The 21,949-nt window shown below is 37.4% G+C and overlaps 5 protein-coding genes across 11 annotated transcripts in view; 2 read left to right on the forward strand and 3 right to left on the reverse strand.

Annotated features, from left to right (window-relative positions):
• Positions 1–58: 58 nt before the first annotated feature.
• On the forward strand, positions 59–2,175 carry LOC107270051. Its single transcript, XM_015744682.2, has one exon. The coding sequence runs from the start codon at positions 97–99 to the stop codon at positions 565–567; it is 471 nt and encodes a 156-aa protein (XP_015600168.1). The 5' UTR covers positions 59–96; the 3' UTR covers positions 568–2,175.
• A 689-nt stretch (positions 2,176–2,864) lies between these two features.
• Positions 2,865–5,298, reverse strand: LOC107270050 (chitinase-like protein EN03). Its single transcript, XM_015744681.2, has 6 exons — positions 5,141–5,298; positions 4,866–4,993; positions 4,267–4,520; positions 3,892–4,195; positions 3,654–3,816; positions 2,865–3,559 (listed from the first exon to the last, which is right to left on the reverse strand). The coding sequence occupies exons 1-6, from the start codon at positions 5,227–5,229 to the stop codon at positions 3,097–3,099; spliced, it is 1,401 nt and encodes a 466-aa protein (XP_015600167.1). The 5' UTR covers positions 5,230–5,298; the 3' UTR covers positions 2,865–3,096.
• Positions 5,299–5,392: 94 nt separating this feature from the next.
• LOC112494681 lies at positions 5,393–7,712 on the reverse strand. Of its 3 annotated transcripts, none has more exons than XM_025087454.1 (3): positions 7,617–7,712; positions 7,180–7,385; positions 5,393–5,525 (listed from the first exon to the last, which is right to left on the reverse strand). In XM_025087454.1, exons 1-3 carry the CDS (start codon positions 7,647–7,649, stop codon positions 5,510–5,512), a joined length of 255 nt encoding a protein of 84 aa, XP_024943222.1. In that variant the 5' UTR covers positions 7,650–7,712; the 3' UTR covers positions 5,393–5,509. The 3 variants fall into 3 exon arrangements, with proteins under 3 accessions (XP_024943222.1, XP_024943223.1, XP_024943221.1); XM_025087455.1 differs by lacking the exon at positions 5,393–5,525 and adding an exon at positions 6,240–6,478; XM_025087453.1 differs by lacking the exon at positions 5,393–5,525 and adding an exon at positions 6,240–6,478 and having other exon boundaries at positions 7,242–7,385; positions 7,617–7,698.
• A 900-nt stretch (positions 7,713–8,612) lies between these two features.
• LOC107270106 (Golgi integral membrane protein 4) lies at positions 8,613–18,164 on the reverse strand. Of its 2 annotated transcripts, none has more exons than XM_025087451.1 (8): positions 17,754–18,164; positions 14,494–14,676; positions 13,894–14,369; positions 13,419–13,691; positions 10,166–10,608; positions 9,961–10,091; positions 9,802–9,880; positions 8,613–9,624 (listed from the first exon to the last, which is right to left on the reverse strand). In XM_025087451.1, the coding sequence occupies exons 2-7, from the start codon at positions 14,672–14,674 to the stop codon at positions 9,822–9,824; spliced, it is 1,563 nt and encodes a 520-aa protein (XP_024943219.1). In that variant the 5' UTR covers positions 14,675–14,676; positions 17,754–18,164; the 3' UTR covers positions 8,613–9,624; positions 9,802–9,821. The 2 variants fall into 2 exon arrangements, with proteins under 2 accessions (XP_024943219.1, XP_015600284.1); XM_015744798.2 differs by having other exon boundaries at positions 13,548–13,691; positions 17,754–18,163.
• A 1,802-nt stretch (positions 18,165–19,966) lies between these two features.
• LOC107270087 overlaps positions 19,967–21,949 on the forward strand; it is a 44,899-nt gene continuing 42,916 nt past the window's right edge. For all 4 annotated transcript variants that reach the window (XM_015744761.2, XM_015744763.2, XM_015744762.2 and 1 more), the window contains exon 1: positions 19,967–20,634. The gene's annotated coding sequence lies outside the window, so the exon portion shown is untranslated. The remainder of the gene's footprint in view (positions 20,635–21,949) is intronic.

The raw sequence follows: 21,949 nt of genomic DNA on the forward strand, positions 1-21,949 counted from the left end.
AGGCTCTCGTCAAGTCGTCGCACCGTGGAAAAGTATTACGACTGTCTTCAATGCGGCGAACAGTGTCGCCACGTGGTCAACAACAATTGTCGCGTCATGGAGATCAACGCCAAATATCTCATAGCCAGTAGTAACAATCCTATTACGCTGAAGACCCCATTGCGCATCTCTGATTCCCGTTACGGCAATAACGGGGACGTCAGCAGCAACACCAGCTACAGCAACGACCCCGGGGGACGTGGCCTCAGGAATCTTCCTCAGACACCAGCAAAGAAACGCTCCAGTCTCGCGCGACCCGTTCGAGTTCACGATTCGTTCTCTCACAATCAACCGAAATTTATGAATAATTATTCCCAGCAGCCTAACGAGTGTGCCTATAATCATTTCAACGGTACGGAAACGGCCTGGCCCATGCGACTTCGGCTCGAGGAGATGCTCGAGTTGACTTTACCTCAGAGCAAGAGGAACAAACACTCTTTCAAAGACACCGAAAGGTTGCTGAAGGTATTCAGCATAAACAATGTGGACCAAGATAGATATAACGTTAAGCGCTGTTCTATCATGTAGAACGTTTGTTAGCAATATTCCTCTATAGTCTATCGTCTCTATTCTCCATCTTTGTCTGTTGTTGTTTTTATAGCGTTGAGCAATTTTTTATATTATAGAGATTTATCCTATGCGTTATAATATCTATAGAGTGCGGCTCAATCTTTATGTCCAGTATGGGAAAGCTCGTGGCGCCGTATACAGTCGTATTTTGGACTCTGTCGCTGTAACTTGTATATTTTGCGACTTTACGTTCTAGTCATGTTTTTATTATATCGTCTTACGGTGATCAGGTGACTATTTTATTTTTATGATGATTCTAGAGAGAGAGACTAAGCATACTGATGCACGTTTAATGATTGTTGGAGCCTAATGCGGTACCGTCCCAGTCAAATGCAAGCTTTTATAACACGACTCATTATGTTACCTTGAATCTGCCAATATGACGATCGATGACGATTGTATGCGAAAGTAGGGAAAGTATGCTCACTCAACGACAGGGGGACAGTAAAGTACAAAAATCGCTACGGTACTTTTGTGCGTGGTAAAAATTTTTGGAATAATGGACTTTCTCGGACTGCGAACAAAAATTTTGATCCGCATACCTCCGTCTTTTCTCCCTTCCGAATTTCCACGCGTTTACTCAACCACCCTAATCGTTATTGTTCGACGAAGCACCCCACCCTGACGAAAGAAAGAAAAAGGTATAATATAAATAAATTTAAATTAATAAGAAACACAACGCCCGTGCCATTCCTTCCTTCGCGAGTCTTTCAGACGAGATCATCTTTTTTTTTTTTGACACCGATTGTTACGTTCTTCCTTGTTACTTACTATTTGTCGACTTCCGGTAGTTTGGTGACTCGTCACATCCGTTTATTCTGTGTAGCAAACGCAAAGGGGGAGGTTGACGCGGGTGGGTGAAAAACACTGGTAAAAATATTTAGAAATAAAAATTGAATGAATTGTTGTAATGTTTATTATATATACATATATATAACATAATACGAGTGCCCTTCCCTTGTTGAAAACAAATGTCGATGCGACCTATATTGATTCTAGCTATAAGCAATTCCAAGTACCACGCCCAGTATTTTCTAAGTATTAACAGCAAAAGGAAACCGGCATAAAAAATATGAAAAATCTATATAACTTATTGTTGCCCGACTGTTAGCAATATTGTAACCATTTACACGGAATCCATGTGCGTGGGTATCAAAGACTTTAATTGTTTGGAATCACAATCGGGCTAACGAGAATTGGTCAGGTACACCGAAAGCATAGACGACAAGCAGAAAATGGGTTATCTAGGCGCGTTCTTGAGAAAAATTTTGTTACTGACTTCCTTTGTTTCAAGTAGTAACGTTTTAAGAAAGTAAACAAGCATCACCATTAACTGTAACTATAAGCGCCGATTAATAGTCTGTTGTCTTCTTGGACAAAAAAGCGGGATGGAAAAAGAAAAAGCGAAAAAAAAATGGCCGAAGTGTCACGAGTGCCATACACTATCTATAGCGTTTGATATAATCGTTCTAGTCCATTTACATTAAAAATCTTTGGTACACACCTGAGCAAATGTGTTTATTCGAATCATAGACTGCACGAAATATATTATCTAATATATTACAAGATCGTCTTAATTATTTCTTGAATTATCATTATAACATATTACACTGAAATCTCTAAAATTTTAAGCATCTCAGTTTTTAACCCGACGCACCTCTCAATTTTTAATTTCCCCTCGAGCTCAGCTCTCCCACTACACTGCGATTTCCACCAATCAAGGCCGCTATGCGAGTTTCTCCATGCACACCTATCTGTGCGCAATGAAAGGCGCATGCGCAGATACGAAATGGGCGGAGCTTAGAGATGGGGCAATCAAGAGTGGGGACTGAAGGGGAAGTTAAAATTTGAGAGGTAGCACGGTCCCGCTAGTTAAAAAATGAAAGGTTCCACTGTAGTGTTTGATTCCCTAATTATTTTGATCATTGATCATAGTGTTGTCGATCGTTATTGATATTCGGTATAAAAAGTATCTAAAATTACAAGGAGAATAATGATACTTATGGACTACTTTGTAAACAATTATTCACACTCTTCGGGATTAGAGTATCAATAAGGTTTAATGACTAAAATAATACAACACTCGCTGAGTAAATCATTCCTAATTGCCTCTGTAGCAACAATATAAATATTGACTGTTTGACAAGAGTAGGTAATCATTTGATTTAGAAAAAAAAAATATCGATACTTAGAATCTAGTGAGGTGAGTCACTTGGGAATAAAGGTGGCAGAGATGAAGAGAAATGAAAAATATATCGATTGGTAGCAGATTTATTGATCACGCTGTTGATTCGATATGGGTTTCTTTCATGTAAAAGATTTTAAAAATTATAATTAATAACATGATTAAGCCAATATAATTGGGCATTAAACTGTCATTAAAGTGACATGACGAAATGCATATATATATATTATGTCTAAGGAATGAAGAACAAATAGTAAAGAAGTTAAAAAAGGAAAATGACCGTCTGTCAGTTAAAACATAGTTTACAACTTGTATTTGGCTGCTCTGACAATAGGGAATTTGTCACCAGTGCAAATTCCACGGAAATCGTCCAGAGAAATATCGACGATGGCGACACCACCGAGTCCCTTAGCTTTGGCATATGCAGCCTTGTTACCGGCCGTGTCAGGACTCTCATATCCAACCCAGATACCATCGGTGCCGGCGTCAGAATTGTACGGTTCATAGGCGTAGCTACCATACTTTTTAGAAGGATCGTTGACGCGTCTCAAACGACCAACAGCACTTTCGGTCAACCTGGAGCAGACTTCGGCATAGGAGAGGAGTCCTGGAATTCCAGTGTGCGGACCTTCCGCGCCAGGGCCGTCGGTAGTGATTGGAGGAACACCGGATATTTGACTGTCACTCGTGAGCTTCCAGGTACGCGCGAATGTTGGAACTCCTACGACGATTTTGCTGCCAGGAGTACCGTGTTCCAGCCAATACCTGATGTGGAAAGAATTTTCAAAAAATTGTTATGATACTCAAAATTGATTTTATGATACTGTTTTTATCGAGGAAATCAATCTTCTTTTTTTACCTGACTTGGTTGTTGATGTTGTCCTCTTGGACGCGACCGTAACTCTCGTAGATGGGTGCAGGGTAATCGGCTTCCTTGGGATTGCGTTCAGGCGTCTTTTGATCGAAGCTCCAGAGATGGACAGTGTCGATATTGGGAGCCAGTAACCTTGCGTCGTAGTAGACTGAAACGAAAAGGTTTGTTTAAAATAATGATAGTTTGAAAAAAAAATTTTTCATAGTGAAAATTTAATACTGACTACTGGCGTTGACGTGAGGTAGAACAGTAACAGTGACGTCCTTAAATTTAGGCCTTAGAGCTGTTTTGAGGTCACGGACAAGGAGGGTGAATCCGTCACGGTGCTCGACCTCCTTGTCGTCCTTGAACTTTCCATAACCAAAGGTCTTCTTAATTCCGTGCCAGAGAGAACTGAAGGTTCCACGATTCTTCTTTACTTTGACTGTTGGGAATTGCCAAGCCAGGTCGATTCCATCGAATTCGTAATCATTGAAGATCTTTTCCACGGAGTTGATGAATTTCCTTCTGTTCTCGGACGTCTCGGTCTGACATGAAAAAAATTTATTCAATTCTTTTCTACTCTATCATTCTAGGCAATTATTCAAAATTCACTTACCACTAGAAGATACTTATGAGTCGACTCATAGGGATCAGCATTACCACCAACGCTCAGGTACACCTTAAGATCAGGGAAGGATCTCTTCAACTGGGGAACCATTCTGTAGAAGGCATAACCAGCACCGGTATCCAAATTTGGATTCAACGGAACAACTTCGAGAGTATCGGCATTAATTCCAGCGAATCCGTAAACCAGGTGCGTGCAGAGAGACAAAGCTGGACGAAGGTCATCCACTTGGAACTTTCCTGGGCCTTAAGGCAATGCAGACATAATATTATTATTTATCAACTCCTCATGAGTTAAGAGCATCGTATCGATATTAGATTTTGGACAAGTTTGAATTATTAAAAATTTCGTAAATCCAAATCACGTAGTTTGAATAAATATTCCAACTGGTTAAATTTGCCAAGATAAACGAAGTTCGTTGGCAAATTTACGAAAAATAGAAAAAGAGAAAGTTCGAGAATCCAAAATTCAAAGAAAACTTATCATCCTTCTTCCTCGAAATGACCGTAAAATTAATAAATTAACGATAATTTCCGTTTACGTTTTCGACCTAATATCAATAACTGTACAAATAAATAATAAACACGTACCTGATCTTTCGAAGGATGTAGAATTCCAATAGCAAACTACTTTGTTGTGCTCGTGAACATCGACGGCGAACGTCGCGACGCATAGCGCCGCAAAAATCGCGGCAATCAGTAACTTCATCTTGTTTAGTCTAAATGTTGAAAAGAAAAAATGAAACAAATTTTATATTGCACAAAATATTTCTCATCAAAATAATACCAATATAATATAATATTTATTCACTTTATACAGAATGACAAAATATGCCTTAAGCTTGAATTAAATAAATCTGACTTACGTTGCCCGCAGAGAGTAGCAGACTGTTCGAATTGAGCAAATTGCCAGAGACTTTGATACTTCGCCTTGGTCTCCAACTCCAGGAGTCATCAACAATCTCAGTAGGCATAGTGGGGGGAACTGACTTGACTTACGTCATAGAACGCACTACCACTCAAGTCACCGTGTTCATTAGACCACACGAGGCAGTTCTGGACTTCACTGAACGATTCGTAGAAATACCGTTCGAAATAGTCAGCAAACCGTCAATATCCCGATAACCACTCCTATCCTTGTATTTGCTTTGGAGCATTGTGAAAGTCTTAACCGAAGACTCTCTTTTGATCTTTGACATTGGCAAATTAACGAAAGGTCCAAAATGACTCGAAGATTATACAATGCCCATACTGAACAAAAACATTTAGATAGGTTTTAGAAACATTGCTGAATCTTAACGAGCACATTGACAAGTTTCAGCAATATTTCTAAAACATATTTTAATATTTTACGATGTATGGTTGGCGAATATGAAAGGGAGTCAATTATGAGTTAAAAAAAGGATACTTATTAAATTTCACGAAACCGATGCAAATCGATAATTCATTTGTACCATTTGGAGATATTGATAAACAGGTACGGACTCTGTGTGTTTTCTTTCGGAAAAAAAACTGTATGGTATTGTAACTCCCTCTAGAACTTCTATGCTGCTTTCCGAATGTCTTCCGTGTGAATTAGCTGTGCGATAATAAGGCGTCGATCATAACCTCTTCATATTTACTAGTACTGGTGTTGAGGTAGCGAATGACGATTTTGAGTCTGAAAGGATTGATAACGGATTTAGTATTTTCGTAAAACGTTCTAGAACTTTCCAGGCAGTATTCAACGTTTGTATAAGTTTTGTAAATACGTTATAGATGAAAAAAAATGTATATCCAAATGCGATAATATGCGTTTCCCCGAATTTGAATGTAACATGTGGTATGCTTCAATATCCCGGGACAGATGTTATCATTGAATAATTAAAATATGTAATTACGATATACGTCATATTAAATATCCTTTATACACTAAAAACTTACAGTCAAGAAAACTTCCTCACGTTCTCAGTAAAATTATTTTTCTTAATAAATCCACAGACTAGAAGTAATACGAACAACCGTTAAATATTTAAAAACGTAAAATTATCCCGCCATTGAATTAGATAACCTCTTGATCACAATACGTGAAATACGTATTACGCCACAATTATTGACAGACATGAGAGTACACAGATAGTATAATCGAAATTTATAGATCTATAAAAATAATGTATCGACTGAACTGCAACGGTCACGGTCGCGGGAACGGCGACGGTCATAACCTAGAAAAAGGAAATCAAATCGTTAAGGTCAACTTAGAATTTTATCCAACTCAGCATTCCAACACTGTACTACTGACTTTCATTGTTATTCATGATAAATATATTACTGAGAAACACAAAAAAAATAAACCAAACAATTCAAGGATCCCTCGGCACTTTTCCTCGTTGCTTAACAATACACCATTAAGAATTTACTTTTCAGTAATTCTACTCATACGTGCTTTAACCTTAGCTTACGTGCAAATTGCTGAAGCAATATACTTGCTGAATCAAAGACACTTGAATAGACTCGCAACGAGGTATAATTTCCTTCGTTTATCCGCGATGAGATCAGACTCGTTTTTAACAGCCACAATTCGAATTATATTATATTATAAATTATATTCAACCGTTGACACAATTTCACGACGGAAAACAACTCCGGCTTGTCCTTCCGTTCGAAATGGGTTCTTGTGTGTTATACATGATGCGTTTATGGTGCATGTATGTACATATACATAATTAGAAGAAAGATAAATTTCGTCGTTATTCTTATCTCAAGTATTCTTATATATAAAAATGGACCGAGAGCAAGGAAAATATATTGATGTAAATAAGTTTTGTGTTTATATAAATCCATAGAGTCACTACGATAATCACTGAACGAATAGACCAATGTCTTTTTTACTTTTTCCCATAACATAATAAATTACTGGACTTACGTATCTGCCGATGGTAAATGCACGTTGAATTTTTGTGTTGCTAAACACGGGTTTACTTTTACCTTTTCTTCCCATTTGTACCTATCCCTATCGGTAAATAGGACTGCCGGTATAGACAGAGATTTTGAGAGCTTGTTTACATCGTTCAGGCGTATCCTCATGAGTTCTACAGAATATTCAGAGAATGAAGTCTGTATGACGATAACCTATGAACGAAAGTTCACGACATTTAGCGCAAATTAAAAGCTCAATGGTTACAGATTAATTGACTTATTAGAACAGAATAGCGTCATGACTTTTCACTGTTTACATAATATTCCTCATTTAATAGATTAATCCAAAAATTAAGTATATCTTAATAAAATTTAATTTTCCTTTCACACTCAAATTCTTTCCTGAGAGTTCCTTCAAAGATGTCATAATTTTACACAACAAACCATATGAATTTTAGTAACGATCGAGTCTGTCATTAAATAAAAAATATAGCTTGTCCTATTTATTATGAAAAAATATAAAAATCGTTCATGCTTATCAACCGCTTACACATTTGTTGTCTCAAGACGTTCGCATATGAGTCCTCGTATTTATGTATATCAGCTCTGGTGTTCGCCTTGATGTAAATTGTTTCTCAGAAACGAATACGCATGCATGTGATATATACATATTATCACACGTCGTTCGTGTCTCAAATCTGTTACGTAACATGCTCAAGTCTGAATCACGCAGATGCAGAGCAAACGAAAATACTGAAAGTTTCGAAGCATCGAAACTCTCGAACGTATCGAAAATTGACTATAGCACAATTATTAGCTGATATTTAATCAGTTGAATGATATTTGGAAACTTTTTTGTTTTTCGAATTAGTAAACTATAAGAGAAGGAAATTAGAGCAAAATTCGGAATCAAGGTATCTATACATTTTTTTTAACCAACAGTAGGAAATTTCAATTTTTTCAGATTAGTCCAGCTTGACAGATAAGAGCAAATCTTAATTAGTTCAAATGATTCTATCACTGGTAAAGGTCATGTGTCACGCGAGATTGTAGAATAACATTTATTTAAGTGGCAACAGTTGTAAAATATATCTTGGTAGTAGTGAAGAGAGAGAGAGAGAGTGAAAGAGATGAGAAAGAGAGAGAAAGAGGGAAACACACCGTCTAGACTCTTCTGTACCATAGATTAACATTGGTAGACTTACTAGGAATTATAGTCAACCTAAAGAATGATAGTGGAAAATAAAGAACTTTCCAAAATTTAATATCATTTGTAGAATGACAATGTTGACGTATTTGGGGAATCAGTAAATTTCTGTGCAAATAGAAAAACACTTGTGTTCATCCAGAAGCACGTTGAGGAAAAACAAAAAAAAGTTCACTGGAAAACTACCATAACTTCACTCGATGAATTACAAAGGTTATAATATAATATGAGTGTAATAGCATTGTCTTTGTCTTTATTTTAGTACGAAAAGAATGTTATATACAATTGCAATTATTATCTGCACGTATGTAAGTGTAATCTATATTTATATCAAAGTCTGGCTTTCTTTTTTCCAATTCTCTTAACGCATTAAACTTTAATCGTTAACAGAGCCCACCATAATATTCGAAAACGTCAAAATCCAACGTACTGCCTGCACAATAAGAGCACGTTTCACACGATGCTGTTTTGCTGGCAATATGCTGGGATATTTGAGGGGGCGTAGCCGTTTTTTTTGCCATTTGAGCCGATAACACATTTTCTTAGATAAATAATTTATCTACGTGACAAAAATCTAAGCAAAAGAGTTGCAATCACTTCCAGTACATTGCTTATGCGAAAATTAGTCCGAGCTTTCAAAATCACGATCTCACGAAACAAATCAAAAATAAAGCCTACGACAGTACATCGTAAGGTACAAGTGCATTTAAGTTTTGTACGACTTTAACAAAATTAAAGAACCTATCCATACGGTTTGGGAGAATTTTATATCTAGAAAAATACAGTCTATTCATCGTGTTATCTCAAAGGATATAAACTATCTCTAATCATCTGCTCGTCATCAGCACCAAATAGGTACATTATCTCGAATTGCTGAATATATGATTGCGCAATAATCTGAAGGCCTGTTTGTTGATAAAATGATCATTAACAATTAAAAAAAATGAAGGACTAGTACAATTAAAAATTATATTCGATCCTTCCATCGTTATTGCACCTCTCAGTAATTAAATCCGTATCATTAAATTGGTCTCTGAATAGAAAAGAGCTATTTAACCAGTCGATGAAAGTGAAACTTAAAACGATTATGCAAAAGTGCTTCATTCTGCTTCCAGCAATGATCCAATCAGATTGTTTCATCCTGATGCATCTTCAAGTCCTGGGACCATCCCGAGCAATGAACTCTTAGTACCAGTAATCTGTTAGTGTCTAGACAGGCATCTCAGCGGCCAATAACAAAAAGTCCTGAAACGTGAAGAGGATGAAAATTCGTTCAATACCTCTAACTAAATGGACACCCCTGTTACAATCACTATATACAGATACGATTTTAATTCAATTTACTGGGACCTGGTCATTCACTGGTGGAGTCACCCTTCATCCAGAGTCCATATGAATCAGAGTATCTAAGCAGAAGTTTACCTTGGTCAAGGAGACTCTCCTCATTTATGCTTCCCAGCTTTCATATTATCATTGTCGTAATCAGCCCGATCGTCTTCCTCTAAGATAACAATGACCCAGAGATAAAAAGACAAAATTAGGATATAAATAATAAAAGAAAATCTCAAGTACAGTACACACCCTCAGCTTCGTCTTCACCTTCCTCGATCCCAAGATCATTATTTTTCTGCTGTACATCTTTCTCATAGTCACCACCGTCGTACTGATAATCAGCGGCATCACCTGCTTCTGGATTTCCGTCAGGTTCGAATCTGATAAAAAAAATATATTGATATAGTGATAAATAAAAATATATTTATTTCAATTATCTACCAATCATAATTACCCGGGTATCTTGTCAAGATGATTTGGCTCGTCTCCAACTTCTTGGACGCCGTGTCTCACCTTTGGCCATACCCAATTTTCTGGTCGTTCGACAATTGGTTCCCCAGGATTTCTTTGCAATGATTCCAAATTTATGTCGTTCTTATTATTGTCTTTGCTACCAGCCTCGGCTGGCTTTGCTTTTGAATGCTGATTCACTTCAGTATCCTCGTTTGGCTGTTTGATGTTGCTACTGATCTTGCTTGTTCTCTTTTCATCGAGACCATCCTCATTTTCCAATTTGGGATCGTTTATCCTGAGTATAGGTGGTACGCCTTCCGGTAATCGATTTGATCTTGCTGGCAGAGACTTGGTACCGGAAATGACTGCTGAACTGCTGGTGGCTCTTGTTGTGTTGTCATATTTCCCTGGACTAGCAGATTTTTCCACAGTGCTGGCTATACTCTGTAAACATTTTATGAGAATCTTGTAATGTAAATTTTCATTGACAAGTACAAATTTTTATCTCTCTTCTAGAATCAAGAACGTCAATACTTATTTTCTATTGTGAATTATTTTGATTGCCACATCCGGTCTACTTTCTCTCTATAAACATTAATAACGAATACTGCCATCAACCCATTCTCTTATTACAGATTTCAATACAACAGAATATTCCTTTAGCTTAAAGTCAACGGAAAGACACTATAGTCAGAGATTAATTATCAAAACCAAGTATACAGTATACTAAACGCCATATACTGCAGTAAGAAAAATTAACACAAGAAAAACAAGAAAACAATATAAAAGCATGCATCGTTATTAACGCAAATTTGCAAGAGAGCTTTTTCGAGCGTGAACAGTGAATTATTTGAGAAGAAAGAAAAATGCAAGAATCCAAGAGAATGGCAGTAACAAAGATAATCGTCTGTACAATTAACTTGTGAATTCTATGGATCAGAAAGAAAAAGAAAAAAAAAAGAAAGAAGCTGTTTTAAATAATACTCCCCAAGGAGAATCTTCTTCTGTGATTTTTTTTTGAAAATTTCACAGGAGTGAAATTGAGAAAATTTTATACTCTAGAATACAAAAAAGCAAAATTATTTCTTTCATCCTTTCTATCTCATTTTTACTCGTTAATCAGGTACGAGGGTGCAAGTAAAAAATGCAAGCGTAAAAATAATAACAGTTTTATTAATTTTTTAAGTAACACAGAGAGTACAGGCACATTCAAGGCGACGTACGGCCCTTAAATACGTATAGTCACATGTAGTCTAATAAAATAAACGCTCGCGACTTTACCACGTACGTCGACGGAAACGTTCATTTGTTTAATTCTTTATTTTCGCCCTTTTTATCCACTTTTTTTCCCCACCTTTAACTATAGCAATTGTACCGTGAAATAACACCGTATGGGCTACATCGAGATTCGTGGCCTGGACGGATAATATTGCACGTCTCATGCTCGTCATGTATACATACATCATTGCTGCAGAACATAATAATTAGATTTAGTAAAGAATCTAAATGCATTTTCAACATTTTATTTACAATTTTTTGTCCCGACCTTTTTAACGACAACCTTAATCCCCATTGTAGATATCCCTCGTTAAGTTTCAATTTCAATTCGCGCAACGTTATAAAAAAATTTACTGGCACGTGACGCAACATTGAATTTTTCAGAATCCACGTAAACGAAAAATTGAATAAAAGAAATTGCGGCAAATAAATTTATCTTGAGAGACGCAAGAAATATGTGATTGCGTCTTACGAATTCGCACAGTGGGAATAATAAATTTGAAAGTTTGCTACTGCGAAACGAGTCTGTACGTTATTATTTGACCAGGTTATATTAATTTTTAATGTAAAAATTTTAAATAATTTTATCAATACAAATTTTATTTTCATTTTTTTTTTGGCTAATGCATAAGACGCTTTCACGTGTTTCAGTGGGTTATGATTAAAAAGAATAATAATTCAATTCCCTAAGTGTACTTGACTAAATGCAATACGTTACTACTGATACTGATTTTGCTCGACAGAGCGCGCTGCCGTCTTTCGACAGTACCGGCAGATTGAAGATTTATTATCTTTATCGACTACACTGGTCCCAATATTTTATTTACAAAGAAGGAACCGTGCACTGGGACTGTTTCAGGATTACTTTATAATTTCGTACACGTTCTGACAGTGGTTTTACTTTGAAATATCAGAAGGAAGAATTTTTCCCCACATTCATCTGTCCTACAACTAAATCTTCTGTTGACCACAGCTTGACTTGATATTTCGATGAAAGTTTAATTTAAAACAACAAAAACCGTCGTTTAATTTCCATAACAACTGTGTCGATCTTTCGACACAAGTAAAGTTATACTTTCATTGAAATAACAAGCATTATAAAATTGTTTCTTGTAAATACTGAGACATGCAGCTCTACGTTTATTAGACAGAAAAGATCACAAAAGCATATAAAGAGTGATACTGTCCCAATGTGAGTTCAATTACATATAATACAGAATAAAAAAGGAAAAATATAAGTTATATAAATGCAAAGAATGTCCCTGCACCAAGAAAGTTTTGAGTATCAATCAACAACATGTTACTTTCCTGAGCCCATAAATAAAAGTACTAGAGAGACAAATACAACAGAGAACTGACAAATATAATAGTACAGTGGACAAAAAGATAAATCAAAGTCGGTGATATAAAGATAAAAAACAGGAAATGCTATCAATAATAAATTTGACTTCTCAGAGTTAGAATCCGACTTCGGCCTTGTGTCCAAAAAAGCAAAGTAACCAAAGTGACAAAATAATCTATAGAAATAAAAGCCATCTAGCGATTGATTATTATTTATAAATATTTTATCACAAAAGCATCTCCCCTCCTGGCTTATCATTTCCCTTCTCCCCCTCTGAATCTCAAAGATTGTCAGCAAGATCTTGAAGTGCAAATGGTGGTATGAAATCATTTTGTCGATTAGCTGCTTGTACCGAAGGCAAAGAAGAGGACTTGTTGTCGTTAGGATTTTGCAGTACGTTATTATTGTTATTAGAATTGGGAGGTGGCAGCACCTGTTTCGGCGTTTCATCCTGATTAACTACTACGCCATCGACTTGCTTAACGACAGCTAGAAGATTGCTTTGTTTCCCATCAGGATTCTCATGGTGTTTCTCTTGAAAGTCATAAGGAAGAGGGAGAAAATTTGGTTGGTCTTTAAGATCGTTCGGACCAACGGGCACGATATCGCCATTTTTATTCTGTGCGAATCTTACGTCGCTCATTTGTTCATTCGGATCCTCGTTTCTCTCAATCACGTTCTGATCGCCCTCGGCGATTGGCTGATGGTCGCGAGGCGCCTGAATTGGCGATGGATTTTCACCCCCGTTGCTTGGACGACTTACCTCTTGCCGACCAGCAGGTGGTTCATGATTTTTTTGTGCTTCCAATTTAGCCAGGTGATGTGATTCCTGATGATGTGGCTCCATCTGCTGGGACGACTTTATACTCGCTGCGCTCGGCAAGACGCCGCTGGATTTACAGGATTTCTGAAAAGCAACACCATAATTTATAAAAATCGTAACAAATAGACAATACTGAGAATTACCATGACAACAGAAATTTCATCTCACGATAGCAATCAACTATTTTGCTGGACTTCTCGTAAAAAAACGTTCACGAGTACGACTTCGATAGTCATTTTGATTAAATATAAGTTGATAAAGAAATAATAAATACAAATAAATATACCTGAGCTTCTACGAGTTCACGTTTCAACTGGAATACCTCCTTCTTGAGATGCTCCATCTCGCTGGCCGAATTAGCAGTGCTCTTCTTTAGTTCGCTATACTTTTCTTCCAACTGACTCTTCTCAGTCTCCAATTCCAAATGTTTATTCTTCAAGTGCTCCAGAGACTTCACCTTATCCTCACGAGCATTAAGAAGCTGACCTTTCAGATCCTTCACCGTACTTTCCAACTTGTTAATATCCTCCAGAGCCTGCTTCCGCTTATTACTACACTCTTCCTGAAGATCCTGTTTTTCAGTTTGTAACATCTTATAGGTCTGCTGAAGTGAATTGAAGCGTTGAAGGGCTTCCATGCTGTCCTTGTCCCTCAATGTTTTCTCCCTGGAAGCTCTATGCTGAAGTTCCTGTTTGATAGCTAGATTAGAGCTTTTCTCGTCAGCCAGACTCTTCTCCAACTGAACTTTGTATTCGAAGATGACTGTAAAATAAAGTAAAATAAAATAAATAAAGTATATGAATAAAACATTGCTATTCTTACCAAAGGAATTTGGATGGTCTTATTTATTATTCTTTCTTTCTTACACAGTTTTAAGAATACTAACCGTGAAGCTGAGCAGCCAGGGCCTCCTGCTGTTTGCTACACTGCATATTCAATTCGCGAAGTCTGGCCATCTCCGAGGTGGCAGCACGATATAGGAACACCAGGAGTAGCAGAACTACACCGCCACCGCCGTAGACGGCCAGTCGGCCACCACGGCCACGGCCCAGCCGAGAGCCGTTCATCTCTGAAACAAAAAATGGCAAACACCAGTCAGCACGGAATTCTAGATGCTCAAGACCCTGTGAAGCTAAAGAAGGTCAAGAGGTTTAACTTTCGATGGGAAAGTAACTACGCTAACATAGCATAACAATCTGTGTACTCTGGTGACCAGAGCTGTTACGGCTCATAACTAAGTATAGAATTCTTAATTGAAATCACATTTACCATAAATATTTTGTAACAATTTCAATTTCTTTAATAATTTCTTTCAATATTTTTTTAAGTATCCTGTAAAATTAAAAAATATTCTTTTGCCTTTTGTACATTTTTTTTCTCTAAACAATCGATTTGAGAACCTCTAAGGGACATGATTACAAGAGGCTTTACAAAGATGAATGCTGAATAAAATTCGACAGGAATCGACTACAGGCGTCTACATATATATTTTATATATATAACATTCACACAGAACAAGGTCAGCGAGAATTCATAATTATACTACGATGCTATCAAGGATTACCAATTCAAAGTGTTCACAGAGACAATGCACTATGACTTCGTGTACACGAATTATGTAGAAACCTGCGCCTTACACAGAAGCACCTTTACACATGACCGGAAGTCAAGTGCACTTGAGAAATGCATAGTTGCTCAGATGAGAGAATAAAGACAGCTTTCATTTTTGCTAGGCAAAAAGAACTTAGGAAATATCTCATCAACGAACTTTAATTACAACTTTTTTTCCAATCTCAAAAATTTGGAATAAAATAATTTCCATATAAATAAAAAAAAACCATGTATAACGAATCGCCATGTTACAAATTTTTTAAACAGCCAGGATCCAAAAAAATACAAAGCCCTGAGCTTAAAAATCAAATAAAAGAGTTTAATCCACCATGACAGTCTGCACAGGATGATTTTTTTCGTAATCTTTGATCGTAATTATATTAGAAATTATTTCCCTCAAAGAGATTACATCTCTCTTAAAGAATTAAAGAAACTTTTTTCCTTTTCCCTTCCCCCTGGTAAATAACGAACAATTTTGGAACAGACACTCTGAAAACATGACGTGGTGATAGGAGAGTGGAATCGAAGAAATTCATTTGACTCTGAACGTTGTGACATCTAGCGGACAAGATGGTAACTAAGTCTATATAATTTCGAGAACCACGCACGAAATATAATAAAAGACAATTATCATTCCTGAGGGATCGATCTGTTGATATAAATAAATGTCGAATATCAAAATACATCGATACATCAAGATATCGATACGGAAAAAAGATATATTTTAATCGCACGAAACTGACATGAGTAACAAAATTTTTAACACGACAAAAAGATGAGATATGGTCTTTATTGTCAAGATGTTCCACAACGTATTGAAGAAATTAATTGAATAGCCAAAGACTGATAAAATTTACTAAGGATTAAGATTAGATTACTTAAGATTCGCTTTGCTGGTTACGTCGTATAGGAATTAGTAGCATAATAGAAGTCTGGAAGGCAGGTTTAGTTTTGAGGAAAAAGAAAAACAGAAAAATATATATCTATAACTCAAAACGTCATATGTATACACAGTTACGAGTCAATATTCAATGCACCGACCATACGCAGAAAAGCTAATTTAAATGGTAATCAGAAAACAGAAATATTTACAGTGAAGAACTAAATAAACTTGGTATGATAATGATAGTAATGAAAGCCACTAATCATTTGGCTGATACGTTCTTATAAATTATGGAGGATCTAATCGACTTTTAATAAATAATAAATAAATCTAGCACGACTTTCATTCCTAATACAGAAGTTAAAGGAATAACGAGAGCGTGACAACCACGATGTTGACGTCATCAACAGTCGTGCTACAGCAGACACTCAACTGACTATCGGCGGGTATTTTAAATTTTCAAATTAAAAAATGTATCATTGCACTTATAAAAGAACTTTTCTCTGCTTGTTGCAATTACTATTTATAAGATTACGATGAAGCAGTGCAATGTCCACATATATACGCTATATTATATTGTAGACAGTCCAATAAAAAAAATATAAATGACCTGGCTGGTTATATTGAACTGGCTGCTTCCGGTTTAGCGAATTTATAAAGATTTCCGTAAAGCCTTGATATAATCGAATCCAGTACCAATGACAGTGGGGGGGGGTCTTTGCTTAGCAGCTGGAGTTGAGTTCACTGACATTTCCGAGCACGCGCGTATCCTACCACATGAAATGGCTACGTGTATATATACTGGTTATATTAACATCTGTTAATATATATATATATATATATTGCGTGAGATTTCCTATAAGCACGCGAGACTGCTAGTTCTTGTGTACAGGTGAAAATCACATGGGTATCTTAGATGTTCTCTACTGTAGACAGAAAAAGAGAAATTGATAAGGTAAAATAATAATAGGAAAAAAAGTAGAACCAGAAAAGGCAGAATAGAAGAAGAGTAGAGTGATTTGACAATAAAAGTATTGAGATATGAAAAGAAAAATTGTTTTAGACATATGAATTAGCTGCAACTACACAAAATTCATAGCATGCATCGAATCGTAAACGATAACGTGACTATAAGTGGAGATTAAAATAATTCCTGTGTGTCTGGCGCCAGTACTTACATTCAGAAAGAATTGCCACGTATCTCTGGCATATAGAGATAGAGGTATAAAAAGGAAAAATTATTAACTGTTCTCAAGTTTAAGAACATGTCCCACCGTGTGCGTGGCAGTTGGCAGACACTCTGGCACCGTTTAACCTCGCTGATCCGAAGAAGGAGCGTCTAACATGCAAGAATTCTAATAAGCCAATTCAGCAATGAGTAAAGCAGCACTTTCACGAGACGATATTTCATTCTGTTTCATTCTTGCCGTACGTTCACTCTAAGCTCATACGTGGCTACAGGTTACAATGGCAATAACAGTACCGCTACTATTGAGGTTACACGGCTTACGTCTGTAGTACAATAAATCATTATCAATATTTTAATAATAAACATATGCAACGATTGCGAATATTTTTTTAAACTGTGATTGAATCTTTAAATTGATAATACATAAAATGTCACGCATGTCAGTAAAGATTTAAAGCTGTACCTCGTGGAAGATCTGTCCTCTCAGCTACTCATAGTCGATTTCTCTCCTCGTTCTCTTCCTTTGGGAATAACGAAGTGAATACACAGAATCACACCACGTCGCGACGCTTTCCTTTTGTTCTCAGGAACGTCGTCGTCGGGTTTAGTAACTCAGTAAAATATTTAACTTGGATCCGATACTCCGTCGTGTCGAATCGTGTCAGCAGGACGCGCGAACGTCAGGTTAGGAACGCTGGTACGCGGATTCGTGTTGTCTACGAGTCGGCGCGGTCGACGCATAACCCTGACGGCTAAAGGATCACGTATCACCCACCACTCGGAGGAGTACAGAGACGCTTTGGAACTATAAACTCCCTTTCCAACTATCCAGTGATCTACGTCGAACGTCTTCCCACTTGCAGGTACTAAACTGAATAGATGCGGATAGCCAATCGGTGAAGCCGCCATTTTGCTTCGGCCAATCAGATACGAGCAGGGTGCCAACATTGTCGAAACATCTCTACGTCTCGCAGTGACTCTCATTCTCTGTATATTTCTGCAGATAATCGTGATCGTGGAAAATCTGGGCGGAACATTGAATTCTTTTTATTGGGATTCTGTATTGGTTGGGTTACTTTCTCTGCAGAAGGTGAACGGGCTCTTCTCTCTTTCTTAACGGAACATAGTTGACTGTATTGATATATGCTGATCCTCATGTAAGGGTTGCTAGTACATATCTGTGATCATCAGCATCTTATTTTTGTGTGTATAATTACAGTAATGATGAAGGTTTTCTTTTTTTTCTTAGTGTAATTGTACACGGTTTGTTACTGTTTATCTGGGAATGGTGTTTGTTCAACAAATTTGATATGAATGAAGTTCTTGTTTTTCTCATTGGGGACTCTATACTGAATCGACTGAGAATATGAATGGAGTAATGAATATGGATACATATAAATTTCGGCCAAGACTGTGATAAATGATTTTTTAACTATACGCTATGAAATTACAGACTGCCGCGTTAAAGAAATAGTTTCAAACGAGGTTATTTTACTGGTTATCAGCACCAGGGTCTCTTTACTCGTCTGATCTTACCTAGTTGTGTGGTATTGCAAGCAGTAGGGAATTTTATCGTTTGCCCATGGTTTAAATAACAGTTCGCCGCAGCTGCTGTAGTTTCTACTCCTTGAGTTGGTGCATATGTGCATATTTATATGCATTTAGTTTTCCTGAGAGGCTCTGGAGGACGTTATAGTCTTTATAAATGTCCAAAACCACTAACCACCTTTTCAGATCATATAACCAAGGCGTTCAAACACATTCGATGGAAAACAGTGATTCTCAATTGGTGTAAAGAGGGACCAAGTACTGATAAGTATATCTATCTTATCGATGGTCGTGATAATAATTTTGTTAAAAGAATCTAGAATAAATTACCATACAAGATAAGGATGTGGCAAGGAATTTTACCTTGATACAAATTTAATTTAGTGTCCATGTTCTACTTTACTTCCAAATTAGGTATAGATCCTGCACTTTAAACTGTAATGTTAATGTATTCATACAGAGTAGGTATTCTCCACGGTATGACCCTATTTTATGTGATATGAACATTTAACCCCAAGACCTGAATATTCAATGAGCACGTGTGCTCCCTCGTGACACGTGTTAAGTAAACATTGTAAAATGGATCAAGAGTGGAAGAATATTAATTTCGTATGTTAACATAATTAATGAAAAAATGTCTTGAAATCCAAAAAATATTCATACACGCGATCATCCATCATTACCAATAACTGACTAACGCCTAAATTCAAAATAATCTAAAACACTTTGTAACCCTTAGAAAACATTTGAAGAGTATCAACTTAAAGTCGTGATTCAATTGCAGAAGTGACCCTGTTCCCCAATAAGCAAATTGGGACGGATTTCATATCTTCTCAGGAGAAACTTGAAGCTACCTCAAGCGACATCAGAGCGATCGATTTGAAGCGCTTAACGTTGAGGGTGCAGGCGTCGTCGAGTTGGCCAGGAATCATCGAAATCTGGAAAAAAAAAATTTGAATTTCACCAAGAATCCTGATGTCTGATAGTGTTAGGGTAAATCCCATAGCAGCAAAGTCCAGTAAAGTCTTGAATGTCCATATGAGGTTCAAAACCTAGTACTTCAAGTTGTAGGGAATTTCGATCCTCATCACGAGGAAGGTTGGCAAGCCTGTCCTCTCGCGGGGCACGGCTCCGCTTGCTTCGGGCGCTCAGTCAGGAAACTCGACTGCATCGAAGCACTACAGAAGCAAAATCACGAGCTGGCCATTACGGTACCGTCGATCCGTTAAGCGGAATAGTGTGAGCCACCAATTTGAACTATCCGGGATCTCTAATTGGCCAGAAAAAATAAGAGAACAGTCAGTCAATCCTGTATTGAAACCTAATCGAGACTCGGTGGAGGCGAAGTTACTTGCGTGCGCGGTCTCAGTCTTCCGCACTCCCGTATTTCCTTTTGTAGATACTGACTTTTTAGTGTATTTCTGGACCTGGAAGACTCATGGATCGGGGGATCGGTTCGGATTGATCTCTCTAGATCATTACTGTGTTAAATCTGCGAGTCTTCGCTGTATATATTGTATCTCGTATGTCACCTGCGAATGGTCTACTCGCGTATTTCCCAGCAGATAATCGGCTGAGGGAAAATCATTCTCGTTACGGCCGCCTTGTTGTTAGCGACAATGTGTCCAGGGTTTAGACGTTAACTTGCATTTCCGCCCCCCGGAAAGGCCGTGGTGACAGTGATGAGTGGTTGGTTAGTGGTGCTAGTAGCCGTGGACGGACGACTACATGACTGTGACCGTGACTGTGCCGCGGAGGGCTGCTACGTGTTTCTACACCGTCGCGCTAAACATGCCGTGAGTACCAGCCTTATTGCTTTTTAATCTTAAACTTATACATTTAATATCTTCTTGTGATATCGTAGAAGGTGGCTTTGGAGTATATCACGTTTAAAGCTATCCTTGCAGTATCCATAATGTTCTTGGACTATTGACATATTCAAGATGTTTACCAATTGATTGATTGTCCGAGACTCGGATGAAATTGGGTCGAAAAAATTCAAATTCGATAATTCACGGTTGAGAGTCCCTGGTTGCTCATGTACTCCTCGACCGAGAGCCATGGAATGGTCCACTGGACGCGTGCGTTTTAAGTACCAAGATTTCTTCTTCACCAGAATTTTCAACGCATTCGAGGATTCCTTATTGGGAAAATCCCGTTTGGATTTTATGCTTATGTGTACTGGGTTATTATCATATGTAATCAGTGCTGTTACTGGCTAATTATTCCGAACAAGAGGATATTGTATGTATTATTAATCGTTGGAGGCTACGTATTGGAACTTGCTATGGTAATATTGAGAACCGTCGACGTGTCCAGCAGCGCAGTTCGGAGAGCGCATAGATTAAAGCTCGTTACGTTAGACGAAATTAAGTGTCTGTCTTTCTTCTGTTGGTCTGTATCAAAGGGAGATTAGAATTCAATGAAAATTGGCTATTGAAATGGAAAGACAAAAGAGTAAGGACATAAGCTCTATCTTAGACATATGTTACGCGTACGTGCCAGTTCACACGTATGCGTACGAAAATTATGCTGAAGACGTTATGCGACTCTGGTAGTATGTTATCTGACTATAGAAAAATTATTAAAGCTGCCTGCCACTGATATCTAATTTCGTGGCAATTTTGATTCAACTAGCAACACATTTGCCGCCTCCATTATGGAACCCTGGAAAACGGGTGCCATTCTTTGATTCTTTTACACATTGAGAACCACTGTTTATTTCTACATCTGCATTAGGACGTGGACAGGAATGAATTCTTTTTCTGTGATGATTACCTGCAAGGAATGATTTATTCTAGGTATATTCTACTCTCTTCCATTTTACAATATACGATAAGATTGTAAGTAAAGGCTATGGTAAATGATTTAGTATCTCTCGAGTTTCCCGGAGACACAATAAACAAGCATTTGTTTCTCTTAGGCCTTAAAGAGTGCGGTTTTATATTTCAAGATTGAGAACCACTGTGATTCCATGGTAGGAATTAAGAATCCGTTGTGGCATCGGGGATGTATTAACCCCCGGATTATCCGAGTAGGTACAAACTGTACCTACCCCTGTTCTCTCTCGCTTCGCTTTAATCAGACAAACGACTAATCTTACCTTTTCTT

The sequence above is a fragment of the Cephus cinctus genome, unplaced genomic scaffold (genome assembly GCF_000341935.2).
Source record: "Cephus cinctus unplaced genomic scaffold, Ccin1 Ccin1_scaffold0696, whole genome shotgun sequence".
NCBI lineage: Eukaryota > Metazoa > Arthropoda > Insecta > Hymenoptera > Cephidae > Cephus > Cephus cinctus.

Coding starts and splice junctions, on each gene's coding strand:
- LOC107270051 (XM_015744682.2), top strand. CDS start 97: ATGGAGATCAACGCCAAATATCTCATAGCCAGTAGTAACAATCCTATT.
- LOC107270050 (XM_015744681.2), bottom strand. CDS start 5,229: ATGACTCCTGGAGTTGGAGACCAAGGCGAAGTATCAAAGTCTCTGGCA. Junction 4,521..4,865: donor TACATCCTTCGAAAGATCAG/GTACGTGTTTAT, acceptor CATTGCCTTAAG/GCCCAGGAAAGTTCCAAGTG. Junction 4,196..4,266: donor CTCATAAGTATCTTCTAGTG/GTAAGTGAATTT, acceptor TTTTCATGTCAG/ACCGAGACGTCCGAGAACAG.
- LOC107270106 (XM_025087451.1), bottom strand. CDS start 14,674: ATGAACGGCTCTCGGCTGGGCCGTGGCCGTGGTGGCCGACTGGCCGTC. Junction 13,692..13,893: donor GTGAACTCGTAGAAGCTCAG/GTATATTTATTT, acceptor GTTGCTTTTCAG/AAATCCTGTAAATCCAGCGG. Junction 10,609..13,418: donor CGAATGAACAAATGAGCGAC/GTAAGATTCGCA, acceptor AAATGTTTACAG/AGTATAGCCAGCACTGTGGA.
- LOC112494681 (XM_025087453.1), bottom strand. CDS start 7,649: ATGACAGACTCGATCGTTACTAAAATTCATATG. Junction 7,386..7,616: donor TCGTTACTAAAATTCATATG/GTTTGTTGTGTA, acceptor TTTCGTTCATAG/GTTATCGTCATACAGACTTC. Junction 6,479..7,241: donor GGTACAAATGGGAAGAAAAG/GTAAAAGTAAAC, acceptor TCCTTTTTCTAG/GTTATGACCGTCGCCGTTCC.